The sequence below is a fragment of the Bufo gargarizans genome, chromosome 3 (genome assembly GCF_014858855.1).
Source record: "Bufo gargarizans isolate SCDJY-AF-19 chromosome 3, ASM1485885v1, whole genome shotgun sequence".
NCBI classification, from domain to species: domain Eukaryota; kingdom Metazoa; phylum Chordata; class Amphibia; order Anura; family Bufonidae; genus Bufo; species Bufo gargarizans.
The window spans coordinates 243,445,497-243,464,779 of NC_058082.1; the positions used below are offsets into that span (position 1 = coordinate 243,445,497).

Consider the following 19,283-nt stretch of genomic DNA (forward strand, 5'->3'; position numbering starts at 1 on the left):
ATTTGGTATGCCCTCAAAATAACATAACAGACAGTCAACAAAAGTGAGTACACCCCTAAGTGAAAAAGGTCAAATTGTGCACAGAGTGTCAACATTTTGTGTGGCCACCATTATTTTCCAGCACTGCTTTAACTTTTTTAGGCTGAGTTCACACGAGCGCGTCCGGATTAGGTCCGGATGCGTCCCGGTGTATTGCGGCAAACCCGCGCGAGTAGGTACGCAATTGCAGTCAGTTTTGACTGCGATTGCGTTCCGATGTTCAGTTTTTATCGCACAGGTGCAATGTGTTTTGCACGCGCGTGATAAAAAACCGACTGTGGTACCCAGACCCGAACTTCTTCACAGAAGTTCAGGTTTGGGAGGTTTGGGTTCGGTGTTGTGTAGATGTTATTATTTTCCCTTATAACATGGCAGTCTATTCATCACCACGGTGATGGATCATGTGATTGGACCATGTGATCTGACGTCACCACAGGTCATTTAGCCGGCAGCTCATCATTAAAGAAGTAAGAAGAGACCGGCAGCTACGCGATCAAGAGGAGAAGGTGAGTTAATTATTTATTTATTTTTTTAACCCTCAATTGACCACCTACTAAGCATTCTGTATTCAGAATGCTATTATTTTCCCTTATAACCATGTTATAAGGGAAAATAATACAGTGAATAGACTGTCACCTAGCAACCATGTGTGAAAATCGCACCACATCTGCACTTGCTTGCGGATGCTTTCACTCAGCCCCATTCACTTCTATGGGGCCTGCGTTGATAAACGCGCAATATAGAGCATGCTGCGATTTTCACGCAACGCATAAGTGATGCGTGAAAATCACAGCTCATGTGCACAGCCCCATAGAAATGAATGGGTCCAGATTCAGTGCGGGTGCAATGCGTTCACCTCCCGCATTGCACCTGCGCAGAAATCTCGCCCGTGTGAACTCAGCCTTAGGCATGGAGTTCACTAGAGCTTCACAGGTTGCCACTGGAATCCTCTTCCACTCCTCCATGACGACATCACGGAGCTGGTGGATGTTAGAAACTTTGCGCTCCTCCACCTTCCATTTGAGGATACCACAAAGATGCTCAAATAGGGTTTAGGTCTGGAGACATAATTGTGTAGTGCCCTGGAGCAGGGAGTACTTTGACATTTTGACATTTGCCTATTTCCCCTATGCAAAGTTAAAACATCTTACTTTATTTCATCTAAAAGGGTTAACTTGCACTGTTTAATACTGTCTACCTGAATTTTATATGTTGTGATATATATTATGTTCATTATCACTGTATTTACATGGCTCTGTGGAAAGGGTTAATGAATACTGAGAGACTGTTAGGGCTTTGATTGAGAAGCTGGTAATTTTCCACAGCTGCTATAGGGTTTAAAGAAGACCATGTTTTGGAGGGAAAAACCTAGACATTTACCACCATGTTTTGGACGGAAAAACCCAGGCTTGTTTACCACCGAAAAGCAGACAGCCTGACCATTTAAATGTTTGGTTTTAGCTATGTTGTTGTGTCTGGAAACTTCTTTCTGTCTGGAAAACCTGCTGTGTCATTGCCATTGAGTATCATTGAAGCTCTAATGTAAGTCTATACCAGACGGGAGTTGAAACAATGTATCTGTTTGTGCTGAGTTTCTCCACTCCACCCCTCCCAATAGAAGGTTCTAGTCTAGCAAAAACTGTATATAAGGAGAGCAGTCAGAGCCCCTAGTGTGCTGCAGTTAGGGAACAGTGCTTGGAAGAGGAGACTCTGACAGACTACTGAGTGACCAGAAGAAGACACTGAGACGGGGATACGCTGCCACAGACCCTGGATCACCAGCCTAGTACCAGTGCACCAGCCTTCTGAAGAGAAAGATGGACAGCTAGCTCAGGCCTTTCCTCAGCATCAAACCCTTCTTCTGCCAGGGAGGAGACTAGAGAAGCCAGCCCAATACCTTGCCTGTATTGTTGTGTACCTAAATTCCTCCAGTAAATAAGCACTCTGGTTTACTGCAGACCCTGACTCTCTGGACTTATTTCCCATTGGGGTGCATCACGCCTTACCATTCCTTCCGAAGAGCAGCAACACGTGGTGACACCTTGACAGTGTTCGGGGGACACAGAGTATCGTTGGGGCCACCCCAAACCCAGCCACTGCACTTGTGGTCGTCTTGGAGGTGTGTTTGGGGTTGTTATCATGTTGAAATACTGCCCTGCGATCCAGTTTCCGAAGGGTGGGGATCATGATCTCTTCAGTATGTCACAGTACATGTTGGCATTCATGGTTCCCTCAATGACCTGTAGCTCCCCACAGCTGTCAGCACTCGTGCAGCCCCAAACCATAATACTCCCACCACCATGCTTGACTGTAGGCAAGACACACTTGCCTTTGTACTCCTCACCTGGTTGCTGTCACAGATGCTCAATACCATCTGAACCAAATAAGTTTATCTTGATCTCATCAGACCACAAGACATGGTTCCAGTAATCCATGTCATTTGTCTGCTTGTCTTCAGCAAACTGTTTGCAGGCTTTCTTGTGCATCTTTAAAAGAGGCTTCCTTTTGGGATGACCAATTTGATGCAATGTGCGGCATATGGCCTGTTCTGAGTGGAACCTGTCTTGTTAAACCTGCTACATGGTCTTGGCCACCATACTGCAGTGCAGTTTCAGGGTGTTGGCAATCTTCTTATAGCCTAGGACATCTTTATATAGAGCAACAATTCTTTTTTTCAGATCCTCACAGAGTTCTTTGCAATGAGATGCCATGTTGAACTTCCAGTGAGCAGTATGAGAGAGTGTGAGAGCGATAACACCAAATTTGACATACCTGCTCCCCATACACACGAGACCTTGAAACACTAATAAGTCACATGACACTGGGAGGGAAAATGGCTAATTGGGCACAATTTGGCCATTTTCACCTAGGGGTGTACTCACTTTTGTTGCCAGCAATTTATACAAGCTGTACACTGACTACTTTACATTGTATCAAAGTGTCATATTTTCAGTGTTGTCCCATGAAAAAATTGATGGGACAACAATAAACCGTTGCCCGACCTTACTAAGAAAGGGGCGGATTTGGAGAATTGGTCTATTGAGGCCATTTCTTCATTTGAAAAATAAAAAAAGGCATTCAGTAGCGCTCCCATTCTGATCCAGCCTGATCAGGAGAGACCTTTTATTGTGGAGGTGGATGCGTCCGAGGACGGCGCAGGAGCAGTCCTTTCACAAGGTCCTGCTAGCCTCACTAACTTGATACCATGTGCCTTCTTCACCAGGAAATTCTCTCCCACGGAGAGAAACTACGACATAGGAAATAGGGAGCTGCTGGCCATTAAATGGGCATTTGAGGAGTGGAGGCATTTTCTGGAGGGGGCAAGGCATTGTGTAACTGTTGTCACTGACCATAAAAACCTTATGTTTCTCGAGTCTGCTAAGAGGTTGAATCCCCGTCAAGCCAGATGGGCTCTGTTTTTTACTTGTTTTGATTTTTCCATTACGTTCAGGCCGGGAAGTAAAAATGTGAAGGCGGACGCATTATCTCAGAGCTTCCATGCTTTTCAACCTACTGAGGTACCACCTGAATCCATCCTACCAGCAAAAATCTTCATAGCAGCTCTAACCCAGGATATCTCGGCTCGCATTAGGTCTGAACAACATCTGGTACCGGTATCCACCCCAACAGATAAGTTGTTTGTTCCCGTAAAATTTCGTCTCCAGCTGTTGGGTGAGTGTCACGATTCTGCCTTTTGTGGACATCCGGGTGTTGAGGGCACTAAGGATCTGGTTTCTAGATCTTATTGGTGGCCCACTCTAACTAGGGATGTCAAGTCCTACGTGTCAGCCTGTGAGGTTTGTGCCAGGTCCAAGACACCTAGGACTCGCCCTGCTGGTAACCTACGACCCCTACCCATTCCCAGTAGACCCTGGTCCCATATCTCGATGGATTTTATAACTGACCTACCGCCGGCAGAGGGTAAGACTGTAGTTTGGGTAGTGGTAGATAGGTTTAGCAAGATGGTCCATTTCATTCCCCTGACTAAACTTCCGAATGCCAAAACCCTGGTGTCTATTTTTTTTAAGAAATTGTTCGATTGCATGGTATCCTATTTCTGACAGGGGTGTGCAGTTTGTGTCCAAATTCTGGAGGGCCTTCTGTAAAAAATGTCAAATTTCATTGTCTTTTTCTTCTGCCTACCACCCTGAGAGTAATGGGCAGACTGAACGCCTTAATCAGTCTGTGGAACAATTCTTGAGGTTGTATGTGGCTGATGACCAGCAATTATGGGTGAAATTTCTTCCATTGGCTGAATTTGCTTTGAATAACCGTGTCAATTCTTCTACTGGGGTTTCACCTTTCTTTTGTAACCATGGCTTCCATCCCCGTTTTCATTCTGGGTCATCAGCCTCCTCCTCTAACCCTGAGGTGGATAGGCTCTCCTCTGAACTGTGCACAGTTTGGGCCCGGGTTCAATTGAACTTAGAAAAGGCTCAAAGTTCTCCGAAACTCAAGGCAGATAGGAGACGTTCAAGGGGGGTGAATTTTCAGATTGGGGATAAGGTATAGTTGTCCTCCAAGAATCTCTCTCTTAAGGTAGATTCTAAAAAGTTTGCACCTCATTTTATTGGACCATATAAGATCACGGAGGTGATTAACCCGGTATCATTTAGGTTGGAGCTGCCCGAGTCATTCCACATTCATAATGTGTTCCATAAATCTCTACTTAAAAAATATGTTGAACCGGTAGTACCATCGAAAGCCTCGCCTCCACTGGTTCTTGTTAATGATGCTGTCGAGTATGTGGTGTCTAAAATAGTGGATGTCAGGAAGGTGCGTAATTCCTTGCAGTACCTGATTCACTGGAAGGGGTATGGACCTGAAGAGAGATCTTGGGTACCTGCCAGGGAAGTTCATGTTCCTAGACTTGTTCGAAAATTTCATTTAGAACACCCTGAAAGGCAATCGCCTGAAGTCTTGGGTCCGGTGGCCCCTCGTAAAAGGGGGGGTACTGTAACGGGGTTCCGAAGGTGCACTCGGTCTCCCATTAGCCGCAGACCTGCTGCTTAGCTTCGGGAGCGAGGATCTGTGCTTGACCTCATTCCCAGGGCGGCTTTGCTAGCTGGGAGTTTCCCTGCTCCTAAGTCTGCCTTGAGCGCCGAGCTGATCACTCGGTGCTCGACTGGTTGGTCTGTCGGTCATGTGACACTGGCCACATCACATGACCCTCACTCCCCACTATAAATACAGGCAACCTGCTGGCCACAGGTTGCCTGTTAATTTAGGTTCCACCTGTGATGTTGTATTTCCTGGCGTACTTACCTCCTGCTGTTTCCTGACGATCCTCTGCCTGCTCCTTGTGTACTTTGCTGCTCTCCTGGTATTCTGACACCGGCCTCCTCCTGACGATCCTCTGATTACTCCTTTGGTACTTCACGACTCTCCTGGTATTTATGACCCCGGCTTCTCCTGACTATTCTCTGCTTGCTCCATTGTTACTTTGTAGCTTTCCTGGTATTGACTCGGTCCGTTCACGTTCTTTTGTTTGTCTGTCTGTCATCCCTGAACTTAGTTCAAGCTAGGGATTGCCGTCCAGTTGTCCCCTGTCATTAGGACTCGCGAGGCAAGTAGGAAGGACCAGGGGTAAGGGTGGAGCGCAGTGGTCACTTCCCTCCCCCCTGTGTGTGTGTGTGTGTACGCGACCGTTACACAACTGTTCCTTATGATAGACTCAGTCTTCATCATGTAAGATTCTCAAACCAAACCTGTGGGGCAGATTTATTAAAATTGTCTAAAATGAAAACTGTCTTTATTACCTATCTGCGTGCAGCTTTCATTTTAGCAGAACTGTTTAAGAAATTAAAGCTGTGCTATGATTGGTGCCTATGGGGAACAAATTATATATATTTTTTGTAGAAAAGTTTGATAAATGAGGCTATACGACTTATAAACCCTTGTTCTTCACTTTTTTGGATTAATCAGTTAAATTCAGTCTCAGCTAAAAGAAAGAGGTTTTTATGAACTGTTATATATGGAGAGTATTTCCTAAGAGTACCACATACTAAGGTATCATGTAAGGACATAAAACCCTATTTAACTATTAGTATATAGCAACTAGATTAATATGCAGTATTGTGTTGCATACCTTTATCTTTGTTTTTCTCTTTCCCCAATGAATCCAGTTTCTTTCTTAAAGATTTTTTTCTCTTTTGTCCATCTATAAAATAAAACAAATAGAATGAAGATGTCTTATAAACATAAGATAGCAGTAATGCAAATTAGAATTGAATGTGCTACTATTTGTCAAGAACATTCAAGATTAACTTACTTGTCTAGGGAATTCATTAAAATGAGAAAATAATAGTGTACAATCGCTCAGGAATGAAGAACAGCATTGAAGATAAATACTATATCATAGGTAAAGAGGTTATAACAATAAACCATTCCTCCTCAATTCATTTAAAAAAAAAATAAAAAAATTATTTTTATTTACCTCATCACCCTTTTCACCTTTTTTTCTTATCCCCATGCTTAAATCCTTCTTCCTGGTTTGTCATGTATCTACTGTCCCATATGGCCTTAGGGCGGTGAGATGTGTCCTGACATCAGGAGGTCATGTGAAACCATGTCCCTTGTTCTTACCAATGACACATCCTATGTCCTACATTACATGACTCCAATGCAGTACATAACCAACAGCAACTGGGTGCAATGGTAGGCTACTAACTTTGGAATAAGGCAGTTTTGATAAATGGTATTTGGGGAAGTGATACAACAGCGATATCTGTTGAGCAGGATACCTTTATATTAGTGGCACAACCCCTTTAATATCTCCTATTTACTTCTATAACAAGACTGGAATCTTGGAGTCCTTCTCTGTGTAAAGCATATTTCCAATGCTATTTCATGTCTTGTAGGGTTGTATATCTGGTTGCATTGTAAACATTCTATTTTATTTTAAAATTACCATAAGTTACCATAGCTGTTCTTCCAGGATGTGCCTTTTACTGTAATAAATAGGATAGCTCAGAGAATGTATTTGCAATACTCATCCTAAAAAAAAAGGCTTGAGATGGTGTTATTACAAAAGAAAAAAAAAACACCTACCTTTAAAAGTGCCACCACTCCAGAACTGCATTTCCTGCATTTCCAGATGCACCATGTGATGACATGCTTTCCACAGTCACATGAACCTTACAGCCAATCACTGGCCTCAGCGGTAAGACCAGTTATTGGCTACAGTGTTGACATGGTCATGAACAGGACTTTAACACTTTTGGTTCAGTGAGGAGAGGAGTCAAGGTGCTAGGGACAGGACTTTGAAAAGGTTAGTGCTCATTTTTCTTATTTTAACATCATTTCCAGTGGTCCATTCATTTTTTAGTTCAGACATTCCTTTTAAGAGCCAGTCATCACTCAGACTTCCAGTAGTAGGACCGCCTACTTGACACCTAAACCTAATAAGAGCAGGATTTTCAGTTATATTGTTTTTTTTTTCCCCCAATAAAACTATGTCAGTCTCCTCAGACCTTCCTGCGCACAGACAAAACAGCATGTTTAACATTACAGGTTCCCTTTAACATAGCTCCCAAAATGTGTATGGAAGCAACTTTTAGTACCCTGGTGAGATGTGAAGACCACTGCCTTGGAGCTGGAACTGCTCCTCTAACCACTCTGCAAACATATGTAAGCTTTAATATATGAGTGGAGATGCATTAGGCCTCTTTCACATGAGTGTTACAAATTCTCTCAGGGTCTGTTCAGGAAAAAACTGATGTTTTGCACACAAGTTCAGTGTCAGTTTTTTCCATGCAGGTGAAATCAGTTTTTGATGTGTTTTTCATGTGCGTGAAAAAAAAAACTGAAGAATAACAATCACTGGCAAATATCAGTGAAAAACACATTGCATCCGGATTGCTCCATTCACTTCTATGGAACCAGAACTGTGGGAAAGACACAAAATATAGAACAGAATATAGAATTTTTTTTTCCTGAACGCAGAAATTATGCGTGAAAAAGACCCATTGAAATGAATGGGTCAGGATTCAGTCTGGATGCTATTTGTTTGCTTCACGCTGTCACAGTATGGTTCACTGTGACAGTTGTGTCCGTGTAGGCTGGCTGCATGCCCTCTCACGTACTGGTTGCAGGCTGCCTCCTGTGCAGGCTGGTTGCTGCAGGATGGCTGCAGTGTCTTCTGTGAACTGCTCACTGTGAATGTTTGCTCTCCCCGTGATGCTTCTCTGTTTGTCAGTGTTACACGGGTTGTTTGTGCTCTGGCGTACTGGCTGCGGTGTTCTCCTTGTATGCTAGGGGAAACCTTGTTGCCAGGGGCAACATCCTGTTCTGCAGCCTGTGTGTTTTGTGGTTCTGTACTCCTCCTGTTCTGTTGGGGTTAACTTCTCCTTATCTGTGCCTGGGTGTGGCTTATCAGGTGTCCTCATTAAGCAGCTATGTCTACCTGTGAGCTGTGGGGCTTGAGGTCAGTCTGTCTTGTGTCTTTCTAGGTGTAGCCCCTTGCTGCTGACCCAGGGGGGTTTACCATCTACCCTTGTGTGTGGTATCGCCTGGTTTTGCATTGGTGTTTGTTGTTACTGCCTTGTCTGTTCTCCTGTACCTGTTCTGTGATGGTGTTTGAGGTTATGTCCTTGTCTGATCTGTACCTGCCCTGTATTATGTTTATGTTATCATTGTTTGTTCCTTGTTTCGTCTAGAGGTCCGCAACTGCATCTGATAGCCTGGTAGTGCTAAACTGCTTCTGATGTATTCTGTCCCATGTCCTGTCTGGCAGTGGCTACTGCTTCTAAACCTTGTCTGTTCTTGTCTGCCTGTTGTGCCATCTGTTCCTTTCCTGTGTACGTCCTGCCTTCATGAGAAGGTCCCTGGCTTCCCTGAAGGGGGAATCTCTACTCTGTGTGAATCTATTGTCCGTATGACTCTCTAGTATGGGGGAATCTCTAGTCTGTGTGCGGCTGTGCCTGAGACGGCCATGCTTCCATTCCGCTTGGGGTCCAGGCACCTGCTTCTGTGCTGGTTCCAGTTTGTCTTGTCTGTTCCATGTGCTGTGTTTGTATGGGTTCCAGTTCTGTTGTTGTCTGTTCCACTGGTGCTTGCACATGCATAGTTCCTTGCAGGTAGGGGCCAAGTGTAAATGAACCTTCCTGGAGGTGCGACCAGTGAGTACCTTGGCCCAGTTCATCCCCACCACCAGGGGCTCTGTGAAGAATGGGCTCGATGGCTTTCTGCCCTCTGGGTTTTGCCTGTGGATCTGCCGGTGCACTTGGTTCTGTGGTAGTGCTACCACTATTGCCTACCTGCCTACTGTCATGTACTTTTATTACACTTCTAATACAGTTCTCTGTGGGTCCTTGGTCTGGTTTTTTTTTTGTGTCCTGTTTGCTTGATGTCCCGGAGGTTTGCCTTGGGCCTCTGGTACGTGACACGCGCATTGCACCCAGACTGGAAAACTTGCTAAGTAGAAATGGAGTTTACCTTGCTAAACACAAAGCAGCCGTCTAAAAACTTGAATAGGCCATTTTTCAGTGAAGCTATGAGATCAGTTCTGTAATATGACATGTACTAGGAATGTACTACTACATGACATGTCAACCTCATGGGACCAAAGCAACATGACTTCCATTGTTAATGGCCATGATAAATGTTTAACAGCAGATCCTAATCTGTAGTTCTCATTTCAGATTATGCCCTAATATTGTAATACACATATAAATGTGCAATACAAAAACACTCCAGAGACGTCAGTAAAAACTCCCTAAGGAAAGCAAGAAAGAATAAAAAAATAAAGTTTATAAGCAACACACGTAGATACTTCTCCTAGAGCAAGCATCTGCCAAATCCACAGACAATGCCTTCAGGGACCGTCTAGAAATCATTTGTACGTGTGGGGTCTTTAAAGCTGAAGAACTGACAGCAACAGTAAAACAATATTCTTTAATATCTATATTTCTAGATCGATAAAAAATAAACATTTACAGCAATGTGCACCCTTTTACTTAAAGCCTTCAATGTCCTTCAGCGCTGTTCTGCCGGATTTTCCATTTCCTATATTTTCTCAAAGTATTTCCTCATTAAAAGTATGGGTCAATTGTTTTTGAACAATAAAGAAACAAAATTTCAGATATTGTATAGTAGCTATTTTAGGTGTTTAAAGGGGTTGTCTCAACTCAGCAAATGGCATTTATCATGTAGAGAAAATTAATACAAGGCACTTACTAAAGTATTGTGATTGTCCATATTGTTCCTTTGCTCGCTGGATTCATTTTTCCATCACATTATATTTTGCTCGTATTCATGGTTACAACCACTCTGCAGTCCAGCAGCGATGGCCATGCCTGCACACTAAAGGCAAAGGCACTGGCCTCTGGTGGCTGGGACTACGGGCACGTTCATAGGCCAGCACTTTTTACTATAGTGTGCAGGCTCGACCACCGCTGCTAGATTGCAGGGTGGTCGTAATCCCTGGAAACAATTAGTGTATAATGTGATGGAAAAATGAATCCAGCAAGCAAAGGAGGCAATATTGACAATCACAATACATTAGTAATAGCCTTGTATTAACTTTCTGTACATGATAAATGACATTTGCTGAAGTGAGACAGCAATATTTTACCTATTATTAGATTAGATATTTGCATCTACAAATTCCAATACACAAACCCCCTCCCTGGCATCTAAACCACGTTCATCTGTTGGCATGTAGCAAAATTTTCATACACACAACCATTTATATCTAATGCTAAGCCCCTGCCAGAGTCATACCAGGTAAACATTCCTCCTTTATTCATTCCCACAGCTTAACCATCAATAAAATCCCTTTTATCATGAACACTATTCATGCAAGAAAACATACTGAAATACAGCCTGTGAGCCTGACAGTTTACACCTGTTTCTTACATTCCATACAATAGATAGAAGTTTGAAGACTACACATACAGTTGTGTTCAAAATTATTCAACCCCCACTGAAATTGAGTGTTTTGGCCAGTTTGACATTGATTTTGATCATTTCAGTCATCTTGTTTACAATTAAATCAAAGAGGCACTTGTAAGTCAGACAAATATAGCATAACATTTATAATGAAATAACCACAAATGTCTTTTCTGTGCTCACATCATCATCAGTTGTATTCAACCCCCAAGTGACATTCAATCTTAGTACAACATCCTTTTCCAGTTATAACAGCTGTTAAACGTGAAGCATAGCTTGACACAAGTGTCTTGCAGCGATCTACGGGTATCTTCACCCATTCTTCATGGGCAAAAGCCTCCAGTTCAGTCACATTCTTAGGCTTGCACGCTGCAACTGCTTTCTTTAAGTCCCACCAGAGGTTCTCAACCGGATTTAAGTCTGGTGACTGCTATGGCCACTTCAAAATGTTCCAGCCTTTAATCTGCAACCATGCTCTACTGGACTTGGAGGTATGCTTGCTTATTGTCCTGTTGAAAGGTCCAACGTCTCCCAAGCCTCAGGTTTGTGACGGACTGCATCACATTTTCATCCAATATCTCCTGGTACTGAAGAGAATTCATGGTACCTTGCACACGCTGAAGCTTCCCTGTACCTGTAGAAGCAAAACAGCCCCAAAGCATGATTGACCCCCGCCATGCTTCACAGTAGGCAAGGTGTTCTTTTCTTCATAGGCCTTGTTCTTCCTCCTCCAAACATAGCGTTGATCCATGGGCCCAAACAGTTCTAATTTTGTTTCATAAGTCCACAGAACACTATCCCTAAACTTTTGTGGTTTGTCCACATGACTTTTGGCATACTGCAGTCGACTCTTCTTATTCTTTGGAGACAGCAAGGGGATGCGCCTGAGAGTTCTGGCATGGAGGCCTTCATTATGCAGTGTGTGCCTTATTGTCTGAGCTGAAACTTCAGTACCCACATCTGACAAATCTTTTTTCAGTTCTTCAGCAGTCACATGGGGACTTTTCTCCACTTTGCGCTTCAGCAAGCGCACAGCAGTCGAAGTCATCATCTTCTTTCTGCCACGACCAGGTAGCGTTTCAACAGTGCCCTTTGCCTTGAATTTGCGAATGATGCTTCCTATGGTGTCTCTTGGTATGTTTAACATCTTTGCAATCTTCTTATAGCCATTGCCCTTCCTGTGAAGAGAAATCACCTCTTCTCTTGTCTTCCTGGACCATTCTCTTGACTTCACCATGTTTGTAAACACACCAGTAAATGTCTAGAAGGAGCTGAGTATCACAGTCCGTTTAAATCTGCCTAATTGGTGCTTATTATGCTTAATTGCTGCTCCTTGACATCCACAGGTGTTTTTAATACCTGATCAAAAACACTTGAATGAACCTCTGTTCATTCAAGTGTGGTAGTCTTTAAGGGGTTGAATAATTGTGTTAATGAAGAAATCACAAAAAAAACATTTAATACTGTATTACAAAAACAATTGATGTCATTTTAGTTGCATTTGGTTCTTTAAAAAGTCCTTGTAAGATTTCATTCTGAACACAATTACAAATGTACGCTAAATTCCCTAAAACCCTTTACAGCATTGGGGGTTGAATAATTTTGAACACAACTGTAGGTTGCAAAATTAACTTTCACATAAATAATATATATATTTATATATATATATACATACAGAGGCAAAAGACAAGTTCTTAACACAAAACTTCAGTGTTTATTCACACTAGGCAAATGCACAAAATAATGCGTTACTTTGCATTTTCACACACAATGGAAAGTACATCTTGGTGTTACTTCACACAAATTGGAAAGTTCATATAAGACAAGTCACTGCCTCCAGCAGTCCACGGCAGGCTTCAGGGGGCCTGTTTCCTCGGCCCATGGGTATCAGCCCTCCAACCATGCACCAAGCCTCAGATCCCAACACAGAGATCCTGCTGCTGAGCTCAGCTGACTATTTAAGGACAGCCAGGTGCTGCCAAAAACCCGGACCAGCAATTAAAATCCAGTCCGGTATTTGACCCCACATGGCTGCAAATCAGCACAGCAGCACACACTGGAAGGAAAATACCTGTTTTCCCAGACCATTCCCCTCACTGGTCACAATATACACAGTGGCATGCAGACATTTTAGCACCTCTGGTTATCTCTTTTACTGTGAAGCTAATTGAAGATGAAATTATCTCCAAAAAGAATTTTCACATTGCCATTTCCTCAGTTTGAGTTGTAATTAAGGCTACTTTCACACTAGCATTTTTGCTGGATCTGGCAGGGTTCAGAAAAAACGCTCCCGTTACTGATAATACAACCGTCTGCATCCGTTATGAACAGATCCAGTTGTATTATCTGTAACATACCTAAGACTGATCCGTCATGAACTCCATTGGAAGTCGAATCCGTTTTCTATTATGTCAGATTGCTGCGCATCCCAGAACGGAAAGCATGCTCTCCGGTATGAGAACGGAACAGAATGCATTTTGCAGCATTCCGTTCTGTTCAGTTACGTTTTGTCCCCAATGATAATGAATGGGGAAAAAACGGAAGCGTTTTTTTATGGCATTGAGACACTATGACGGATCTCAATACCGGAAAATAGAAACGCTAGTGTGAAAGTACCTTAGGAAATGGCAGTTAATAGGAACAGTGGAGATTAAGAGAATTTTGAGAGACAGCTGCTTGTTGGATTGCTAGAAAAGCAAATCAGAATCTCCTCTTGACTGCAAAAGACCTTCAGGAAGATTTAGCAGACTCTGGAGTCTCACAGAATGGAAACCATAATCTATAAATCAGCATGAGTCAATTACACTAGAAATCTATAAGATAAATGGTTACTTGCAATATTTAACTCCTTTACACTGCCTCCAAGAGTTTGCGAGTTTGGACAATACAGTGAGGAGGTATAAGAGGTGAGAACTACAACTCCCAGCATGTCCAGACCATTGTTACGTAATATCAGAGTACATTACAGGGATGAGGTATAAGAGGAGAGGACTACAACTCACAACATGTTTAGGATGTTATTTTATATCAGAGGACATTACAGGGAGGAGGTATAAGAAGAAAGGACTAAAACTCCCAGCATGTTCAGGTGTTCAGGTGTGATATCAAAGGACATTATAGGGAAGAGGTATGAAGAGAGAACCTACAACTTGCAGAATGTCCAGACCATTATTATGTGATATCAGAGGACAAACCTCAGAGGTCAGACATCAATGCCCACTTGTCGCTTGTGAAGAGCGGAAGCTGACTGGAAAGACGAAGAACATGTTGCAGCTGGTATTCCACTACTCCCCTCTGCTGCTGACAAAGCCTGGCCAACATGTGGAACATGGAGTTCCAGCGCGTGCTCACGTCGCACAACAGTCGGTGAGCTGGCAATTGCAAGCGCTACTGCAGCATTGCCAGACCGGCGGAAGCTGTTGATGACTTGCGGAAATAGGCACACACGCGCCGCACCTTCACCTTAAAAACAAACAATATCTAACATGTGACTCGTCCCATGTTATTTATTTGTTGACCTGCCCCTGTCACCTCCTATACAGGTCCTTCTCAAAAAATTAGCATATTGTGATAAAGTTCATTATTTTCTGTAATGTACTGATAAATATTAGACTTTCATATATTTTAGATTCATTACACACCAACTGAAGTAGTTCAAGCCTTTTATTGTTTTAATATTGATGATTTTGGCATACAGCTCATAAAAACCCCAAATTCCTATCTCAAAAAATTTGCATATCATGAAAAGGTTCTCTAAACGAGCTGTTAACCTAATCATCTGAATCAACTAATTAACTCTAAACACCTGCAAAAGATTCCTGAGGCTTTTAAAAACTCCCAGCCTGGTTCATTACTCAAAACCGCAATCATGGGTAAGACTGCCGACCTGACTGCTGTCCAGAAGGCCATCATTGACACCCTTAAGCAAGAGGGTAAGACACAGAAAGAAATTTCTGAACGAATAGGCTGTTCCCAGAGTGCTGTATCAAGGCACCTCAGTGGGAAGTCTGTGGGAAGGAAAAAGTGTGGCAGAAAACGCTGCACAACGAGAAGAGGTGACCGGACCCTGAGGAAGATTGTGGAGAAGGACCAATTCCAGACCTTGGGGGACCTGCAGAAGCAGTGGACTGAGTCTGGAGTAGAAACATCCAGAGCCACCGTGTACAGGCGTGTGCAGGAAATGGGCTCCAGGTGCCGCATTCCCCAGGTCAAGCCACTTTTGAACCAGAAACAGCGGCAGAAGCGCCTGACCTGGGCTACAGAGAAGCAGCACTGGACTGTTGCATGTCATTCGGAAATCAAGGTGCCAGAGTCTGGAGGAAGACTGGGGAGAGGGAAATGCCAAAATGCCTGAAGTCCAGTGTCAAGTACCCACAGTCAGTGATGGTCTGGGGTGCCATGTCAGCTGCTGGTGTTGGTCCACTGTGTTTTATCAAGGGCAGGGTCAATGCAGCTAGCTATCAGGAGATTTTGGAGCACTTCATGCTTCCATCTGCTGAAAAGCTTTATGGAGATGAAGATTTCATTTTTCAGCACGACCTGGCACCTGTTCACAGTGCCAAAACCACTGGTAAATGGTTTACTGACCATGGTATTACTGTGCTCAATTGGCCTGCCAACTCTCCTGACCTGAACCCCATAGAGAATCTGTGGGATATTGGGAAGAGAAAGTTGAGAGATGCAAGACCAAACACTCTGGATGAGCTTAAGGCCGCTATCGAAGCATCCTGGGCCTCCATAACACCTCAGCAGTGCCACAGGCTGATTACCTCCATGCCACGCCGCATTGAAGCAGTCATTTCTGCAAAAGGATTCCCGACCAAGTATTGAGTGCATAACTGAACATAATTATTTGAAGGTTGACTTTTTTTGTATTAAAAACACTTTTCTTTTATTGGTCGGATGAAATATGCTAATTTTTTGAGATGGGAAATTTGGGTTTTCATTAGCTGTATGCCAAAATCATCAATATTAAAACAATAAAAGGCTTGAACTACTTCAGTTGGTGTGTAATGAATCTAAAATATATGAAAGTCTAATGTTTATCAGTACATTACAGAAAATAATGAACTTTATCACAATATGCAAATTTTTTGAGAAGGACCTGTACATAGGTGAAACTACCTGGGACGTCAAAACTCGACTCAATCAACATCGGTATTCCATTAGGAAACAAAAAATGGATCTTCCCGTATCAAAACATTTCACTGAGGCGAAACATTCTGAAAGGGATTTACGGTTTAGAATTTTGGAACAAATACCTCTTTTGAGACGAGGTGGTGATAGAACCAAATTATTGAAAAGAAGAGAACTTTATTGGATTTATACGTTAGGTACTTTGAAGCCACAGGGTTTAAATGTAGAATTTAGGGTCATTTAGTCACCAGTTATGTATGTGCTCTTGACTTGTATTCTCTGTAGGGAAAACAACATGTGCTATATGTCTAACTGTGTTCTCTTTTTTCGTAGGACAATATTTTTGACTTCATTGTCATGAATGGTCACGTTTGATGAAGGAGGAACTATGCAGGCGATCCATTTATATGTTATTAAACAATTAATTGTGTTGGGATACCACCTTTGGAATTTTTGAATAGTGACAATCCCTGTCTGTGATTTGATGCCTCTCTAGCCCCTAATGGGACTTGAGTGACACTGACTCCTGACGGGAAGATTATGTAATGCTCTGATGCAGTTCATCTGTGACTCCCCCCACTGAGGGAGGGAATCGGGATCACATTATTGTGATTCCCTGATCCCCAGCCCTATCGTGGTGGGATTTTGACATGGAGCGGACATGCTGATAGGTCTGGACAGGGGGGTGTATGCGGTTTGACATGCCGTGATGCCCCCCTGATACAGACATCCCGTTACGGAGACTGCTCACCCGCTGATCTTCCGCTTGTGGATTGTGCTAAAAAATGCGGAGCTTTGGACACTTTAAGTGTGTCTTGTAATTCTGTACAAGGAACTTGCCGGCCTGTATGGGCATGAGCATGCACCCTGGTGGAAAGTTGGATAGCGGCCATCTTTAATGTGGTTCCCATATTTTCTTATATTATCACATGTCTCGCGAGAGCACATGGAGCGGCGCATGCGCCGATTGCCTTTCCGGACGCCAGCAGATTCCACCAGGTCTCTATGATTCAACGTGACTCATTCAAGGTTTTTTAATGTTTTAATCGATTTGTGATTGCCACACACTGTGTACACTTTTTATATATTGATTGACAATCATGTATGTTTATTGATCTTTTCACTGTACGGATCACCATTTGCACTTCATATGATCATGTTCACAACTCTTTGAGATATAATCATGGCGACATTTGAATTGTATTTTTAACATTGTTAAACTCTTGATGCAGGTGCACTTTATTGTTTAATCATCGATTTGTGATTATGAAATTGTTTGCACTATTTATGTATGCCACCATGCACATGTTATTCAGCTAGACAAAGGCTCCAATGAGAGAGCTGAAACGTTGCTGCTAGATGGGTGAATAAACCGTCCACTTTTTTTCATCAAATTTTGGAGTGCTGCCTTTTTTCTTCTATATGCATTTGGGACCTTGGTCATAGGCCCTCAGGAGGACTTGCACCCGCGTTTAATGTGTGCTGCTTTTTTCCTTTTCTTTTCGATATATATATATATATATATATATATATATATAATTTATTTTTTCATAGCATGAAAGCCAAATCAGTATTTACAATATTAAATAAAGTTTACTTTGTACTCTAGTCATACTTGCTACCATGGAAGGCAAACTATCTAATGAAAGATAATTATCAGCTCTATCTGGAACACACTGTTCAAATTATTCATTTTCTGAACTGTCCTATTAGCCTCTTGTATGGCAATGGTAGAGACGAACATAATTAACAACCACGGAGATTCCTACTGAAAATAACAACTTGCAAAGGCCTATTTAAAGCTACAATATACCCATTTTGTACATTTCCTTTTATAGAAAAATATAATTTCTAGTCAACACAATTTAACTGACGGCAGTTCTTTATTGAAGTTTGAACTGCATAGTATAGATATATACATGTGGCACCACATACTTGGTACATCCGTTTTACAGTGGACTTGTATGTACAACTAGTCACTGAAATATTGTGCTCCCCCTACTAGTTGTCTCTGGACTTCACTCTATTCTCATAATTAGTGGCGTAACTAGAACTGACTGGGCAGCACATCAAAATTTTTAATGCCCCCCCCCCCCGTAACTCCCTCCTCCTATGCAACCCCCACTTGTTTGTCTGTTTCCACCACATATACTGTATGCCATGTTCTGTATATACTATTACTGTATATAATGTCATATAATAGTGTTGAGGGAGCCCTGACAATAAAATCTTTCAGTCCTGCTCCTGGCTGGGCCCCTTCTGAGTTCAGGCCCTTTAGCAGCCGCTTCCAGAGCTATGCACCTGCCCATGATCATAGTCTGTAAAACCAAATGTATCAAAACTGGTGTAAAGGAAGACTGGCTTAGTAGCCCGTATCAACCAATGATATTTCACCATTCATTTTCCAAAGGAGCTCTGAAAAATGAAAGGTGAAATCTAAAATGGTTGTCATGGGCAAGTAAGCCAGTTTTCCTTTTCACCAGTTTTTATAATTCTCCCCGATAGTCTGCCTTTGTTTGCCCATATTAACCTCTAAATCACCGGGCATTTTCCATTTTTTCATTTTAGTTTTTTTACTCTCAGCCTTCCCAAAACCATAACTTTGTTATTTTTCCATTCACATAGCCGTATGAGTGCTTGTTTTTTTTGTGGGACAAGTTGTACTTTCTAATGACATCATTTACAGTTGCATATAATGTATTTGTGAGAGGAAAAAAATTCCAAATGGGGTGGAACTATAAAAAAAAATTCTGCCACAGGTTTATGGGTTTAATTTTGACAGCGTTTACTATGCGGTAAAACTGACCTGTTACCCTCAATCTCTGGGTCATGATACCATATATGTATAGTTTTTCTTGTGTTTTAATAGTGGGGGAAAAAAAATTGGGGGGGGGAAAACTAATTATTTTCTTGCATCACCATATTCGTACCTCCATAACTTTTTTACTTTTATGTGTACGGAGCTGTATGAGAGATCATTTTTTGTGGGATGATGTGTACAGCTTTTTGATTACTTTTTATAAAAAATTTTGAGGGAGGTGAAGCAACCAAAAAATGGCAAATCAGCAATTTTGACTTTTCTTTCTATTTAGTTGTTTGCTGTATGGTATAAATACGCATGATGTTTATTTATTTTTATTGTTTATGCACGTTTATTTTAATTTAAGGGAAAGGAGAGTGATTTGGATTTTTATATATATATATTTTTTTTATATTAT

General features: G+C 42.2%; 1 protein-coding gene across 4 annotated transcripts in view; it reads right to left on the reverse strand.

Annotated features, from left to right (window-relative positions):
- The window catches only part of ARHGAP6 (Rho GTPase activating protein 6), a 633,174-nt gene that overhangs the window by 52,352 nt on the left and 561,539 nt on the right, over positions 1-19,283 (reverse strand). For all 4 annotated transcript variants that reach the window (XM_044287027.1, XM_044287028.1, XM_044287030.1 and 1 more), the window contains exon 3: positions 6,128-6,199. In XM_044287027.1, the coding sequence (XP_044142962.1) occupies positions 6,128-6,199 (72 nt within the window). The remainder of the gene's footprint in view (positions 1-6,127; positions 6,200-19,283) is intronic.